The sequence below is a fragment of the Dromiciops gliroides genome, chromosome 4 (assembly GCF_019393635.1).
Source record: "Dromiciops gliroides isolate mDroGli1 chromosome 4, mDroGli1.pri, whole genome shotgun sequence".
Taxonomy (NCBI): Eukaryota; Metazoa; Chordata; class Mammalia; order Microbiotheria; family Microbiotheriidae; genus Dromiciops; species Dromiciops gliroides.
The window spans coordinates 42,914,525-42,932,014 of NC_057864.1; the positions used below are offsets into that span (position 1 = coordinate 42,914,525).

A 17,490-nucleotide genomic window follows, 5' to 3' on the forward strand; every position below is an offset into this window, starting at 1 on the left:
TATAGGCATAGCTAGTAAGCACGTCATTTGATAGATAATGGGGTTTTATTAGACTATAAGCTCAGTGAGGAAGCCGTGTGCTATGGCAGCCCAAAAAACTAATGCAGTCTTTAGCTACATTGAGAAAAAACATGGATTCCAGGTAATGCTATTGCAGTAGTCTGGCCTACTCAGAACCCAGCTGAAGTATTGAATGCAGATCTGAGTGACATGTGTTAGGAAAGATAGTGATAAGCTGCAAAGTGACCAGTAGGTTCACCAATATGCCAGAAAACTGGAGATTTGGCATGAAGAAATTCAAAAGAGATGTGTTAGTTGGGGATATGTGAATGTTCTGGAGGACAAAACTAGATGCAGTGAATGATAGGTACTTAAAAGCTTCCTCATTAATCAGTTGACTACTTGGGAGTGCAAAAAGAGAAACTTAATGTGAAGGGAAACCAATTAGAGCTATCTTAAAGCTGAATGGCAGTTTGGAATTATGCCCAAAGGGCTATAAAGCTGTGCATACCCTTTGACCCAGCAATACCACTTTTGGGTCTTTTTCCCAAAGAGATCGTAAGAAGGGGAAAGGACCCACATGTACAAAAATATTTATAGCTGCTCTTTTTGTGGTGGCAAGGAATTGGAAATTATGGGGATGCCCATCAATTGGGGAATGGCTGGACAAGTTGTGGTATATGAATGTAATGGAATTCTATTGTGCTGTAAGAAACGATGAGCAGGAGGAATTCAGAGAAACCTGGAAGGATTTACATGGACTGATGCTGACTGAGATGAGCAGAACCAGAAGAACATTATACACAGTATCATCAAGATTGTGTATTGATCAACTGTAATAGACTAGATTCTTCTCATCAGTCCAATGGTACAAAAAAGTTCCAAAGGACTCGTGATGGAAAAGGCTCTCCAAGTCAAGAAGAAAAAAAAGGAACTGTGGAATATGGATGCTGATTGGACCGTACTATTTCTTTTGGTTTTGGTGCTGTTTGTTTTCTGTTTTGAGGTTTTTCCTTTTTGCTCTGATTGTTCTCTTATAACATGACTAATGCAGAAATATGTTTAATGTTATTATGTATATATAACCTATATCAGATTACCTGCTATCTAGGGGAGGGGAGGAGGGAAGGGAAGGAATGAGAAAAATTGGAAATCGGAAATCTTACATAAACAAATGTTGAAAACTTAAAAAAAAAAAAAAAGCTGAATGGGCTGTTTCAGGCTTAGTGGAAACGTGGACTCTGCCTCTGCATCCCCTGTTCTTTGATAGATAAATTTTTGCTTTCTATTGCTGGGGGAAAACGACAAGGAAAGATAGAAGAGAAACAGCTGGAGAGGTAGGAGGGTGAACCAAGCTCAGTACAATGGCTGCTGGCCCAGGGAGGAGAAAATATCAAGGAGGATCGGTCAGCAAGTGAGCAGTGATGTAGATGATCCCAAAGTTCCTATTTTGTCTTTAGAATATCATTTTGTTGATGGTTTACATTATCTAAAAATTCACAAAACTTGAAAATAATTCAGCCACACTCTGATGACCCACTGCAGGCAAAATGTAAAAGCTCCCCAGCTTCAGCAGACCACTCCCATCTCAACTTCTTAATGACCCAACAGCACCCCTGATTGAAGGAAGCCATCCTCCCCTCCTACAGCTTTGTTTCCATCTGATTGGTCTGGCAGCATTGGAGAATAAAAGTCAACAGGCTAGATGAGAGGAAATCAGCAAAAAGTTGAGAAGAAGGTTTGCCTAGATAAGGCACAGTGTATTTTTTTTAAGTGACTTCAATTTCTGATAAGTGGATAATTATATTTGGAAAGTCACTTTAGATAGAGTATTATAAAGTGCTTGAAGTTTTTCCTTTCTCAGTTTTTCAGTTTATCTTTCTAACAGATTTTAGATATGTTGCCTTTGTTCAGTGTTAGAGCTTACAATGTTTTTGGTATCTATATGTGCCTGTAGCTTGACCGGGGTACAGAAATAATGTGGGAGGTTGCTGTTATCTCTGGTATTTTCATTGCTGAAGTAATCTCAGGGCACGATTCATTGACGATCCCAGGCTTCCAGATGTGTCATCTTAGTATTATTGTGCTGGAGTCTTCCCTTTCCCTCATTGCATATCAGTGGCCAGATCTTGCTGTTCCTACCTGCCGCTCTTGCTGCCCAAACAGCCACCAACTTAGGTCATCCCCTCATCATTTCTTGACTAGACTATGCAACAGCCTCCTGATGGGCCTCCCTGCCTCAAGTCTTTCCTCTGCTAGTCCATCCTATTTACTGCTGCAAAGTCATGTTCTTTAAGTTTGCGTCTGACTGTGACTTCCATTCTCAGTCAAATCCAGTGGCTTCATACGGTTTCAAAGAAACAATAAAACCTGTTGAGCTTCCCCTTCCAGCCTCTTTAGACAGCACTCTCCCTCCCACGCTTGGCATATACACATGGTCCCTCCCACACGCCTCTAATGTACTTCCTTCCTTATCTCTGCTTCATCAATTCCTTCTCATCCTTTAAGACACAGCTCAAACCCCATCTTCCAGAAACCTTTGCTGGTCCCCCCAGCTGCAGGTGCCCTCCCTTTCAAAACCCCTCATTTCACTGGTGTACCTTTTTATGTATCCCCTGTGTAGTTATTTATGTACTTCTTGTTTCCTCCATTAGAACATGAGCATCTGTCTGGCAGGAATTGTTTCATTCTTTGTACTTGGGTCCTCAGTGCCTGCCATATAGAAGGTGCTTAGTAAATACTTGTCAATTGCTTGATTATTCAGAAAAGATCACAGAATTCTTTGTCCTTTTCAAAGCCCTACTATAAATGGTGTCTGCTGTGAAGAATAGATACTGGGAAAGTTTTTGTGTTAGCCTGATAGTAGTAGTCTGATGTAGGGAATTATATACATCTGTAACAAAAAGGTGATAATCGCATGTTTTTCTTAAACATTTCATAATATTTCAGTTTGGAGCTAAGATCAAGGATCAAAAGTTTTAGCTCGTGAATATTGTAATTACATAATATATTAGAAATAAAATTCAAATGGATTCCTATATTATAACCTTAACTATAGTTAACCAAAGTAAACACTATGATAATTCTTAAGAATTCTCCCACCTATGTGTCTGGAATGTTAAGTGCCTTCTATGAAGGTATTTGGGGGTCTATTAAATGTTGAGAACTTTGGGCAAGTGGTTCTTGAAATTATCTAAGCAGTGACTGAGTATGTCTTAAAATTCCAAAGATGACAGGTAGAACATTTCTTTTCACTCTAACTTAGTATAGAAGCAAAGAGTAGTTAGGAATAAATTATTATGGATTCAAATGAAGAAAATGGATCTTACCCCTCTTGAATTAGTATTACTATGTTGTACCTCAAACATTCTGATTCTTTGAACCACTTGATGGTACTGCTGCTTCTGTGTCTTTCACAATGATGAACATTGCTAAATGTCTCCTGGAAATATTTTGGTTTTTTTGTTTAAAACTAGTAGCTGTTGAATTTGGCATTTGAAGATTTTTTACAGCAGAAAGTAACATCTCATTTGAGGTCATTTGTCCTTTGTTATATTTGGTAAGACATATTTCAAGGCTTGGTATCCATAATTAAAGAGATATATCATGCAGTTAAAATGATCCATTTCTAGCAGGGTCAGTAGCTTTACCCATGCAGGCATTAAAAAGTACCCCCTTTCCCCATCCAATGGCAGTTTTTAATAGGATCAGGATTTAGGACTGGGTGAGATTTTGTGAACATCTGATCCACCCACCTCATTGCAGATGAGAAAACAGGCCTCTAGAGCTTGTTGCTTTCTCAGGATCACACAGTAAATGTCTAAGTTTCAATTGGAACTGAAACTCTATTTGTTTCCATTATCTTTCTCTCGATAGATAGATAGATATGTAATGTAAAATGGTAAAAAGAGCTTAAATTGCTGAAAGTTAGGTATGTCATAAATAATTGCTCTTGATTCCAGCTAATAGAATTTTCAACTCAGGAGTAAGGGGACAGTACTTCAAAGAGTTAATTTTACTTAGCAACCAATTTGTTGTCTACTGTTTTTGCTACTGAATGCATGTTCACATGCCTCCAAAATGTAACTACAGCCAGCTGGACTCAACTGGCTGGATATTTCATAGACCTAACCATTCTAAAACATCAATTCATTGTCCTTTGTCACAATATGAGGATATTTTAAAACTAAAAGGACATTCTCTTGGTTGTTACAACAGTTGATATTTCTTTCATAGTAGCAAATTGGGTTCTCAAAAGTTCCTAAATTCTGGAAACTGTAAAATTTCAAGGTTATCAGGGACCTCAGAAACTATCTAGCCCAGTCTACATCTGAAAAATGATCAGTCTCCTTTATACAGTCTGGCCATCCTTCTCGTCCTGATTTAGGATAGCACTGATAAAGATTTTCTTAATACCAGCCCCAGCATTGTTTTGACTTCTGCCCTTTGGAACTAAGTAGACCAAGTCTGAGCCCTCTTCCAAGTGACAACTCTTCAGATAATTGAAAAAAGCTATCTTGTTCCTGCCTCCATAGGCTTCTGTTCTCCAAGCTAAGTTTCCTTACACCCTGCAACCCATCTTCATCACATAACCTCAGCAGTTTGCATCATCTTGTTTGCTCTTCTGGATCTTCTTAGCTTATTGGCTTTTCTTCATCAAATGTGCCACTGGAGCTGAAGATGGTACTCCATAGTATAGCCAGGACAGAATAGAACCGTCACCTCCCCAGTCTTGGACACCTGTGCCTTATAATACAACCTAAGGTTATGTTACTTATTTTAGCTGCCATTTCACATTGTGAATTCATCAAGCTTGTAGTCCACTAAAATCTCCATAACTTTTTAGACAGACTTTGCTGTCCAGAGAATGTTAACTCTCCCTCCCAGCTTTGTGTCCCCTTCATAGTTTATAAGCCTGCTTTTTGTGTCTTTATCCACCATTGATTAAAAAAAGATGGAGGCAGTGGAAAGATCACTGGAATTGGAATTAGAAGAGCTATATGTATAACATTGGACAAGTCACAGTCTTGGGGCTAAGGTTTCTTTGCCTCTAAAGTGAAGGAGATAGAGGAGAAAACTAAAATCCATTCTGGCCCCAAATCCTTTGATCTCATTAACTAGCACAAGCCCAAGGACAGATCCCCAAAGCACCCCATTGGAGACCTCTTTCCTATTAGATATCACTACTCATTACTGTTTTTTAGTCCAGCCATTCTACAAGTTCCAAATTTTCCTAACATCACTGTCTGTATCTTGTAGCTCTCCAGCTTGACCATAAAGATAGCAAAAACAAGGAAAATTATATCTAGACCCAGCTATGTTCCTATTTCCTTTTCAGAAGCCAGGCCTTCTGGTTTGTAAGAATTAGGTTCAGAGTAGCCATTTTTAAGCCAAACATGTATTAGTGTTTCTACTTTTGGTAGAAGGACTAGGGCTCCCACAGGTGTTCCAGTCACTGAAATTCTCAAGTTCACCATCACTATTCTATCCTGCCAGGCATGGGACTTGTTTCCTGAACTCCTGCTTCTTCCTTTTTTCAGGTAGTCTGTAGAGTATGCCAATGGTAATATTTTTGTTTCTGCCTCTATTTATTTTACCCCAAATCCCCTATATCGTGTTATATTTTCTTAATATACACCATGCACCATGGCCACCCCCCTCCCTCAAGTAGCCTTTTTCTACACATCAGGAGTGCAAGTTAAAGGCTAATAGTTGAATTACAAACTGCGGTTAATTTTCTCTTTTCATTTTGTGTGTATAGCCATCATTTTACACATATGGGTATGTGTGTGTATTTATTTGTGAGCAGGTACAGTGTTTGTGGAAAGAGTACTTGACTTGGAGTCAAGAGACCTGTCTTAAATCCTGGCTGTCATGCTTGCTTGTGTGATCTTGGACAAAGCTCGTTAACAAACTGAGTTTTGGTGCCCTCCTCTGGGAAATGGAGGCTGTGGTCTTTGTATCGCCTCCCTGTTGAATTGCTTGACTTTTATTTATTTTTAGTTGTTCGCCTGATTTTCTGCTCTCTTCACCTCCTTGTATTTTGCTCTTGTGACTTTCTTGGCGTTGCCAATTCTTGCTTAATCTCTTTGAGTGTCTTTTATACATTCAAGTATTTGTCTGGTGATATTTTCTTTGTTTTCTTATCCTCTGCTTTTTATACTTTAGCTGATTCACTTGCTCTGGAGTACTTTAATTTAATAGGTACTGTGGTTGGACTTTGATTTTCTTACATGGTTTAGCCTTTTGGCTTCTCTTTAGTGTTCTTTTTCTAAATCAGGGATACTTGGGGAGACTGGCTTTCTTAAGCCCAATCCCTTTTAAGCCTCTAGGATTATTTTCAGAAGAGGGTTTTTAAAACTTTAAAGCATTATATAAACTCAAACTATTACCATTATTTTCCCCTATAACAGTATATACAGGAATTGTCAAGAGTGAAACTTAAAATTCTATGAAGGAAAAAATATTTCTTTATGGGAGAAACATTGAATTCCAAGAATACTACTTTTAAAAAAACATTATTTTGTTCAAAAGTTCAAGAAGTATTTTTTGATTACTTAATTTAACCAATATTAACCTATCTGCATAGTAACAACTTTTCTTTTATTACATTCTTTTAGAGAGCAGCGGTTCTATTGGCATCTGAAACTCCTGTTTCCTCAGAGCCATGCCGAATATGTGGAAAAAGGGTATGGTATTGCATGTGCCTGTATAAAGAAATAATTTCAGTGGACAGAAACCTGTTTATTGAATATTTCCCTGAAGAACAGTATTTTAAAGCTGAAAGGGATCTTAAAGGAAAGATTGTTTAGCCTCATCCCATTTTACATATGATGAAACCAAAATAGTTAAAAAATTAGCAACATATGCAAATGTTTAAATTGTTTATATTTGTCAATTAATAGTAAAATAAAGTTCTGTGTGAGGATAATACAGTTAGGGATATGATAGGATTTTAGAGCTAGAAATGGCATTAAAAATTAACTGTTTCATTATAAAAGTTAATAAAGACTGGCAGAATTCTACCTTCATCTGTTTCCAAGTGTCTCTATATAGGCACTGGCAATAAATGATAAGATAGATATGTATCCATACAATGTATATTATACATACATACATACACGCACATAAAGTGCCTGCTGTGTGTTTTTTTTACATTTTTGACACCTAAAGGTGATTGTGTCCTTCTTATGGAGAGTAGAACAGAGCTTATTCCTTTAGGTTGCCTTGAGAAAAGTGTGTGCAATGTGCGCTGTTATCACATGGTTGTGGTTCACTTCAGATGGTCGATCTGGGCTTCCGTGAAGCTCTTGGAATTTCTTTTCTCTAAGGTGACCCTTATATCCAAAATAGGAGAAGGGCTAAAATAGTTTTTTCTGCATGTGCCTGCAGTTGCATAATAGACATAGGAATGATCAAGAAATATTTGTTTTATTGAGCAGCTTTGTGGTTTGAAATTATATATGTGAACAGGTTTGGAAACTTGGTAATACTTTATGGGTAAAAATTCTTTTATCTGGCCTCAGCAGTTGGAGCGCTAAACTTTTTACCTTTTTTGTAGGCTTCAGCAAACTTTTTTTTTTTCATTCAGTGAATTCCATTTTTTGTGTGCAAGTATATATTAAAAAAACTTTATATTTTCATAATCTGATTATAGTAAAATTCTCAAGATGTTTTTGTAAGAGGTTATTAAGTGTATCTAAGAAATCTGGAAAGTTTTTTAAAAAATAATTTTTGTTTGAGTGGAGAAAGCATATATATTGGGAAGTGACTTAGCTGTAAAAAAAAGACATCAGATTTTTTTTTTTTAAGAATAAATCAAAATGCAAAGGCTCCACTTGGTCTTAGACTTAACATCTTCAGTAAAGAATCATAAATTTCATTCTTTGTTTTTTCTATCTTTGGTAAAAGAGTGCCTGATGATAAGAAACTTCATGAAATCTTAAGAACCTACATTGATCCTGAAAAATCTGATCCTGTAATTCGTCAAAGGTATGCTTCTAAAATTTTATAACTTTCTGAAGTTAGATTATGGACATTAATGGTTTCTAAACCACTTTCCAGTTACTGTTTTATCAACTTCACATATCAAATTTCATATCATAATTTCACTTTTAATATTCAGTCATCTGCTTCATAGTAATTCAGACTTAAAATCAATGTTTTCTCATTATTAGTACTTAATGGAAATTGTGCTATTTGCAAACAGTGCTTGAAAATTAGTTCCTGTATCACTAATGCATGTTGAAAATTCTTTGTTAGGCTTATCTTAATTTGTATGTTGACAGTGCTCAAATATGTCTGTAGGGACAGTTCTATCTCATAGAGAAACTTTCCTTTTCTTTTCACCCAGCTCACTTGGAATGTAAATAAATGTATGATGATGTGGCTCCAGGGAAACTTGAGGTAGAGGTTTAAACTGGCTATCCTCTGAAGTGTCTGGTGTAGTCCTCATTTGTATTCATCTTTCTTCTCTCCCAAAGTTGAGCCACAGGAATACCAACCTCTCTATCAGTACATTTGGGAGGGCATTCTTGCCTTCTTGCAATATAATTACTGAGTTTCCACATACTTGGCTATAAGAAATGTGTTATATTTTTGATAAATTACTTGCATCTACTAGCTAGCCCCTGTAAATTAAATGAAAATGACAATCAGAGCAGCTTAACTAGGTGAAATAAATATTTCCAAATGAAGGTACTTAATGGCATAATAAGGGGGGGAAGTGGAGGTGGAGGGGTTGCTTTTTCCTTTCACAAAGGTGCTGGTTGCAAAATGTCTTTAGCCCTTTTATTGGATCTTTCTTGAAGGACAATAAGAGATCAGGTTTATATTTCTTTTGTTGTCACAGAATTTTACTAATTAAGGACTAAATGTATTTCAGGTTAAAAGCTTATGTCTTTTCTGAGAGCGGCATACAAATTTTAATGAAGATTGAAAATATGCAGCATAACTTAATCAGGTAAAACTGTTCTTTTCACTTCCAGCTGGGCTTTCAAACACTATAATCTATCTAAGTAGTTGATGTTGTTAAAACCTTATGTCTTGCTATTTGACTTTAATTTATCTTACGAACTTCACAAAGAGTTCAAATTTTTATATGAACATAAAGCAAACAAAACACAACCTAAGAAAGAGTAAGAGGCAAAAATAAAGTTCCATATCAAAAAATTTGCTTTAAAACTTAAATGCTAGCTGTCGAATTTTAGAAGGTAATCATAAATTGTTTTTTGAAATGTCATAAAACTTTTCCTTTGGCAGATTAACAACAGGTAGGGAATTACCTTCAGTTTCGAAGCATGAATGATATCCACATAGAGAAAATAACATTCCCATTAGCAGCTAGCTACTCTTAGAATTTTTGTTCCACTACAATTTTAATTCTAAAATTAATTGATTCTCTATATCTTAAAACAAATACCATTGAAATTTGGTTGCAACCAAGGAAACCTGAACACATTAGATTTCCAAGTTCCATACCATTTAATTTAGTTCAAGAAATATTAAATATTGAAAAATCTAGATATTCATATTCTTTACAGTCAATTTCCATTTGAATAAATATATGATAACTACAGTAATTATATGATATCTGTAAAATTGAATGTGTGTCTGTGTAAGTAGCTTTGAGGGTTGTATAGAACTTTGCATGTTTTCTCATTTGATCTTTAGAATTATGATTTGAGGGAAGTAAGAACTACACATTTCTGTGGGATTTTTCGGGAATCTAAAATTCCAACAAATTGAGAGCAGTGTGATCATAATGGAAAGACAGCTTGTTTTCTTTTTTAGTGAGGCAATTGGGGTTAAGTGACTTGCCCAGGGTCACACAGCTAGTAAGTGTTAAGTGTCTGAGGCCGGATTTGAACTCAGGGCCTCCTAAATCCACAGCCAGTGCTCTATCCACTGTGCCACCTAGCTGCCCCCAAAAAGCATTTATTAAACACCTGCTGTGTATTGATACAAAAAAAGGTAAAAGATAGTCCCTGCAGTCAAGGAACTCAGTCTGTTAGACAATATCCAGACAACTGTGTACGAGCACGAATGTGTGCAGGATGCACTGGGAGCAATCACCATAGAAGAGGCTTAATAGGAGGTGGGATTTTATCTGGACTTGAAGGAGACCAGGAGACAGAGAAGAAGAGGAAGGGCGTTTTAACAGTGGAGGACAGTCAGTGAGAGTGTTCAGAGATGGAGGGTCTTAAATGAGAAACAGAGTCAGTGTCACTGGATTGTAGAACAGATTGGAAAAGGGAAGGGATTGACAAAGACATAAGAAGATTCTTCAGGTAGGAGGGGCCCAGGTGTAAAGGGCCTTGAATGCCAAACAGAAGATTTCCTATTTGATTCTGGAGGTGATAGGGAACCACTGCAGGTTATTAACTGTGGGGTGGAGGGATGACATAGTCAGACCTTTGCTTTAGGAAGATTACTTTGAGACCTGAGCAGAAGTTGGCCTGAGTCAGGGAGAAATGAGGCAGGGATGCCAGCCAGCAGGCTGTTGCACTTGATTGGCAGACTGCTAACAGGCCACTTGGGGCTTGTACCGTTTACAGTTTTAGTATGATACCTTGAGTGATTCCCCTGACCTTTTAGAACCTCTGTTTTCATCTCTGTAAAATAAGGGATTGGGGTTAGGTCATTTTGTGTTCTGCAGAATCCTTTTTTGATGAAAATTTGAATTATTTGTTGAATGCTCGCATTAGAATCACAAATTTTCAGAGTTGGGAGGGACCTCAGCACCCTTATAGTCCACCTTTTACTTAATATTATTCCACTTTTCTCTTCTACTCTGCTCTCATGAGGAGATGCAAGGAGAACGGTCCTTCTCCTTGCCAAGACCAAGCCTCTAGGTGTACCTTTGGTCTCACATCCAGTTTTCTTTGGCAAGGTGGCACAACGTCCATCCTGCCTTCTCTGTCCCAGTCTCCTCCCTGCCTAATTTACTGGCACCTTCCCTTGTTCCTCTAGAGCTCTTCCTCCCCCCCCCTCCCCCCAATTTGATTGCACTGTCCTTTCAAGCTGTCACACCACAGCTCTGCTCTTTTTCCCAGACAAACTGTAGGCAAAGCTCATCACTCTCGCTCTCTTTGCCTCTTAGCTGTTTGCAGCCTGGCCTCCAACTTCACTCAAATGAAAGTGCACTGCTTTCTCCAGAGTCACCAGTGATCTCTTTTATCACCAAATCAGCTTTCCTTTTGGTTTTTCCCCCACCTTTGTCTTTCTTGATCTCTACAGAATTTGACATTATTTACCACCCTCTCCTGTAAGATATTTTTTCCTCCCTGGATTCTCTTTATGTTCTCCTTCTATCTACCTGATTGTTTCTTCTCGGGTTCCTTTGCTGGATCTTCCTATCTAACTGGATGGACCCCCCCCCAACCCCAAGAATTTGTCCTGGGCCCTCTTCTCTCTACACTTGTCATATGCACAACACCCAGATTGATATGACCAGCCCTGTTCTTAACAGCTCCCTAATGGACATTTTGAGCCAAGTGTTCCATAGGGAAACAGCATGAGAAAAGGCCTAAATGTGGAGTCAGAAGCTCTGGGTCCAGCTTACTACCTGTGTGACCTACAGTAAGTCATCTGACCTCTGAGACTTGGGTTTACTCATCTATCAAAGGACTGGGTTGATTAATTGTCATCTGAGGTCTCTTAGAGCTCCAGATCCATGATCCTATATCTGAAATAGAAGTTATCATCTTTCTTTGCCACCATCATCAGGAGCTCACAACCTCAAGAATTATCTTCACCTACATGATATCCGGTCTGTTTTCAAGTCTTGTGATTTCCACCAACTTGGCATCTCTCTCCCCCCTTCTCTTCACATAATCCACCTCACCACCCTAGTTTCAATCCCTATCACCTCTTGCTGGGACTGGTTCAGTAACCTCTTAATTGGTCTCCTTCCCTCAGGTGCCTCGTCAGCAATCCATCTGTCACACAACTGCATAAAGCATGGCACTGTAACCGTTTCCCTCCCCAGCTTAGTAAACTTGAGTAGTTTCCTAAGTTTCCTCTTACCTATAAGATAAAATTCACACTTCTCTCTTTGCCATTTAAAACCTTTTCAAGCTTATTAAGTATTACTCTCCTTCATGCGCTCTTGTGGTCCAGCCAAATTGGCCTTTCATTTCATCTCTCCTGACTCCATTCCTTCACCCAAGAAAGCTGTGCCTTGAATGTCCCCCTCCCCAGCACCTTCTCTCTAGAATTCAGTCAATTCAGATGCCACCAAGCTTTTCATGCTGACAGCTCAGTTTGCACTCCTAACCTGCCCTCAGTGAGCTTGTCTTTATTTTATTTCATAACCCTTAGGGGCTAGAACTGTTTGGGGGTTTTGTGTGAGTGTATTTCCATCCTTTTTGCTCCTAGTTCTGCCTTTTGAGGCAGAAAAGAACACTAATCTCCCGGCATATGACAACCCTTCAAATAATTAATAAATCCTATGTCCTCTGAGTCTTTTCTGTTGTCTAAGTATCTCCAGATCCTTCAAACTATCCTCCTATGGCATGAATTCAAGCTGCTCACAATCAGAGTTCCTCTTCTCTGGAAGTTCTCCAGACTATCAGTGTCTTTCCTGAAGTGTGGCATCTAGAACTGAATATAACATCTCAGTTGTACTTTGTTTAGGACAGAGTGCCCCAGGACTATCACCTCATTCCTGGAATTGGGCCTCTAAAATGTTAATGCACCAGAAAGTCATATTAGCTTCCTTGCCTGCCATGTCACACTGTTGGCCCAGAAAGTTTTTTCTGACTAATTTCTGTCTAGCTAGTGCCCCCCTCAGTACGAACCATCTGGCTTAGGTGCCTTGTACATGACACCACCAGTTAATTGTTAGTTCTTTTGTTTAACTTCCTTAGCTTCAATTTCTGAGAGAGAGTGACTAGATCAGGAGGTCTTAATCTTTTTTGTGGAGCCTCTTGGCAGACTAGTGAAACCAATGGACCTCTTCTCTAAATATAGTAATTAATTTAGATTTTTTAAGTTTTAAAGCATACTTCTGTGAAGAAAAATAAAGTTTATGCAAAAAACAAAGGGTTCTTTTCTTAAGTTGCTCTAATAGTGATTAGGAAAAAGACTAATCAAAATGGTAAAAAAAAGAAATAATACTTTGAGGAATAAAATTGCCAATTTGCACCTTAGAATGAAAATTATACTTTTTAGATGTACTGATTACAAATTGTACTTATTAATTTGGAATTTGTTTTTTGTCTTCATCTTAACCTAAAAAGAACTGTAGAGATTTTGAAAACCAAGATTATTTAAGTGATAATGATACAATTTTAAATCTATCGCAGAACATTAAAAGAATTCCAAGATTTCTAAGCACAGTATTAACTATTTTCAGATGCCTTCTACTTATATAAACAGAGAGAGTATGCTGCTGGCCTCTATGCAGACTTCTTGAACATAACTTTGTGGTGAGAGAACAGTTTAGTAATCAAAAGCAAGCCACTATTTTTTTAGATCTCATTTACATTATTTTTCCTTATTTCCCTTTTGGAATTTCTGTGGTACCATTGAGATTTCCTGTAATCAGTCAGCAAGCATTTATTAAGTGCTTACTAGACCAAGAAGAAACTATACTTAGGTATAAACAACCATGTTCAACTCCATCAGAAATCAATGAAACTAAAAGTTTTTCTTGGGCACTCGCTACAGCATGACAGTGGGACATAAAATATGAATACCTCAAGGAGCTTATCATATCATGGCAGTCATTGTAGAAAGGCAAAGCTAACCAGCAGCAATTAGAGCGTAATTAAGTGCTCAGCTGTATTTAGTGGGCTAGTTTGGCCATATTGCAAAGTGTTTGAAGGGTAATAATAGGAAATAAATCTGGAACACTAGGGTATAGCCAGGTTGTGGAGAGCTTTAAATGCTGGCTGGCCATGAGATTCCTGCTGCAGGACATTTCTCAGCATGGGAATGTGAGGCCAGACCCATGCTGTGGGGATATTACTTTGACAGCTTTGTGGAGAAAGAAGAGGATGGGGGTAGAGCTACCTTTCAGTAGCTGGTTTAGTCATCTAGGACAGGCTTTAAAGGTGTGAGCTTGGGCAGAGGGGTAGTAGTGGACCAAGCACTGGGTCTGTGGTTAGAGAACATGGGGGTCTGACCCAGAGATGAGCTATATTAGACAACTAGCTCAAAGCTCCTAGAAATGCTGGGCTTGGATAAAGACATGTCTTAGGTTTTCTCTTAAAGTTTTTATATTTCAACTTCTCTTCCAGGATTTAAATTATTATTCACAATTTATAAGGCAGACTATCAATTGTCTAAAGGTTTTTTAAGGCTAATTTTTTTTCACATTAGCTTTTCCCAAACCCAGAGCAGAAAAAACTGCCGTGTATGACAGCTGCACATCTAGTTCTAGTTTCAGATACATTGAGGCCACATTTAATGAGTCAGAAGTATTTAGTTTTCCCATGCCAAAAATTGAGATACAGCAAAATAAAAAGCTAATTCTTTGCTGTCCTCTACTGAAATGGTTGATCCTTGCTAGTTTGTATTAGCGATCTGCTCTAACAGTTTAAGTCTTGAGCCACATAATGGGGGGATATAATAAAGTGGCCATACTTATTCCACTATCACAGACTTAAACTTACCTGGCATTGGTTGGTTCAGTTTCTGTTTGTGAGATTCTGAGATTGACATAGTCTACAAGGAAATGTCTGACAATTAAGAGCGAGCAAGTTCCCTAATAGGTAACTTCAGCTTTCTGTAGTTGATATGGGTGAAGAGTTTTTACAAAAGAAGTAAGTACCTATTTTGAAATCAACAAGGTTTGAACCAACCAGCACCCATCACATAAGTACGCAGAACAGTAGCTTAAACATTTTTTTTTAAATCATCCCTGAGAGGGCACTCCTCCGGGGTGGAATGGGCTTAACATGTAAAAACATTCTTCTTGAAAATGGTTCTATGGTAAACCCTGTCAGCTTAATTCTAGGCAGGATCAGTAGCTCAGCTGGTTGGCATAGGTGTGAACAGACAGAACTATTGAAATAGCAGTTGTAAACCTGAAAGAATTTTATATTGGAAAAGTGGGATAGGGCAAGGTAGAGCTGAAAGTACCATAAGTGTGGGAAATTTAAACCTAAAGATTTAAGAAATTAAGAGCTTATTTGTTTGCATAGAAATTAATTTATAAACATGTCTTCATTATCAATTATGTGCACCATACGATCAGAGTTGAGAACAAACTTCACTCTCCAAACAATAGAGCTAATGAGTGTAAGAATTGGTTAGCACTTGAGGTGTTTCCATTTCTGCTTCTTCACCTCTGCTTCTCCCAGGCCGGTCCCCTGGAAATGGCCTGTTTCTCCTCCCTTCTCAAGGGTACAATTGTGTCACCCCCTCTGAGGCTTCTTCCCAACGATTCAGTTCAACCATCATTTATTAATTTTTACTATATGCACATGCTGGACATCATCAAGTTCCTACATTTGTGGAGCTTACTTGTCCCACTCAGAACTTTCTTGAATCACTTATAATCTTCACCATGTATTTTATTCTAATCAAACAGTCTGAGGTGGGAATAAGAAGGGTAGGAGGGAGACAGCAAGGAAACTGCCCAGGTACATTGACGAACATTTAGCTAGCCTGGTTATGGAGAAGGTCAAGTTGGGGAGTGTGGGCTTTCTCAGAAGGCAAAGGGAGATCATTATGGATTCACAGAATTTGTGGGTGAGAAGGTACCTCAGCGGCCATCTGACCCACCACACAGGAAAGGATTCCCCGTCGTGAAAATAGCCAACAGGACATCATCTGTCTTCTACTTGAAGACCTCCAAGCACGTCTCACACACACACACACACACACACACACACACACACACACACACACACACCCTCTCGCCTGTTAGGCTACTGCACTTTTGGCCAACTCTGTAATTGTTAGGCATTTTTTTGTTTTTTTTTTTTTGTTTTCCTGACATCCAACTTAGTTTACCTCTTTTAAAACTCCATTCTGTTTCTGGTTTTTACCCTCTGGCCTAGGCAGAATAAATGTTAGCCCTCTTCTGTGTACTTGAAGAATGACAGGTTCTTGAACAGAGAGGTGGTATGATGAAACCTGCGTTCAGAAGAGAGTAACTGGGCAGCAGTGTGCAGAATAGACGGAAGGAGCCAGGGGTTAGAGAAAAGAGACCAATCGGAAGATGATTTAGATCATACAGACTGGGCTAGGGGGGTGCCGTGGCAGAGGGAGTGGAGTTTACACATTCCCAGTTGTCTGATTCGTTTTGTCTTTTCTCTTTGAAATACAGCCCACTCTGCCTGGGCCAAACAATGTCCGGCCTATGATTTTCAGTTCTGGGTGCCACATTTTATAAAAGACATTGATAAGTTGGAAGTTATCCAGAGGAGTACTCAGTTGAAAGATTTGAGGATGTTTAGCCTAGAGAAGAGAAACAGGAGTGTTCAGCATCCTGAATTGAATACTGTAATCTAGATCTGTTCTGACCAGTGCAGATTATTCTGGACCTCCTTCTTTTGTACCACATGTCTTTTATTGGAGTCTCTGACGCCATTGGTATTATGGGCAGCTCCATCACACTGAGTACGTTGAGCTTGTAGACAACTAAAACTACTGTCTTTTTCATATGAACTGTGCTTACAAACCAGGCCTTTCCCATTCTGTGTTTGAGTTTTTCAGGGATTTTTTTTTAAACTTTACATTTACCTATTTCAGAATATCTTTCTAACCTGATGATGTCTTCTTGTATCTTGATTCTGTCATCCATTGTATTGAATTTTTGCCAGTCTTGGCAAGCCAAAGTACAGAGCTCTGTGCTAAAGACTGACTTTAAGTTAGCATTATTCTGTTAACTAAGTCTCTTCAATCAGTACATCATTGGACTCCTTGATAGTTACTCAGTCATGCTTTGTTGAATGTTTTGTCTCTTTTGTCTGTCATCCAGATAATATTTTTACATTTTGTCCACAGAGATATAAATTCACATTTTAATGCCTTAACAAATATTTATTAAGTGTCTACTATTTGTTAGTCACTGTATACATTATAAGTACATGAGAAAGCTGAATTTCAATAAAGCTTGATTAGATCTGCAAGACTCCTGGCAGATACCTTACTTTGGTTACATACATTTAGTCAACAAGCCAAACACTGTGCTTGGAAATTCAGAGAAAGACTAAAACATGATCCCTGTCTTCAGGGAGCTAACAGTCCAGTGAGGGAGACAATATATAAGTAACTATGTATGTACAAGATACATACAGAGTGGTTAAAAGGTAATCTCCCAAGGCACAAGCACCTGCGGGCACTGGAAAAGACCCCTTACCAAAGGTGGGTTTGAGCTGAGTCCTGAAGGAGTAGAGTGTCCTTGGGGGTCCTCTTCAGCTTAAGTGATGGTGATCAAATTGCAGAAAATAGGACAGAGGGTGTTAGGCAATTTTTAAAATGTATAAATTGTTAACTTGTTAATCAATACCTTAGATATGAGATCCCTGCTAGTGA

At 38.3% G+C, this 17,490-nt stretch overlaps 1 protein-coding gene across 2 annotated transcripts in view; it reads left to right on the plus strand.

Moving 5' to 3' along the window:
- The window catches only part of ZNHIT6 (zinc finger HIT-type containing 6), a 71,033-nt gene that overhangs the window by 22,379 nt on the left and 31,164 nt on the right, over positions 1-17,490 (plus strand). For both annotated transcript variants that reach the window (XM_044004997.1, XM_044004998.1), the window contains exons 7-9: positions 6,621-6,689; positions 7,912-7,992; positions 8,885-8,962. In XM_044004997.1, coding sequence (XP_043860932.1) covers positions 6,621-6,689; positions 7,912-7,992; positions 8,885-8,962 — 228 coding nt within the window. The remainder of the gene's footprint in view (positions 1-6,620; positions 6,690-7,911; positions 7,993-8,884; positions 8,963-17,490) is intronic.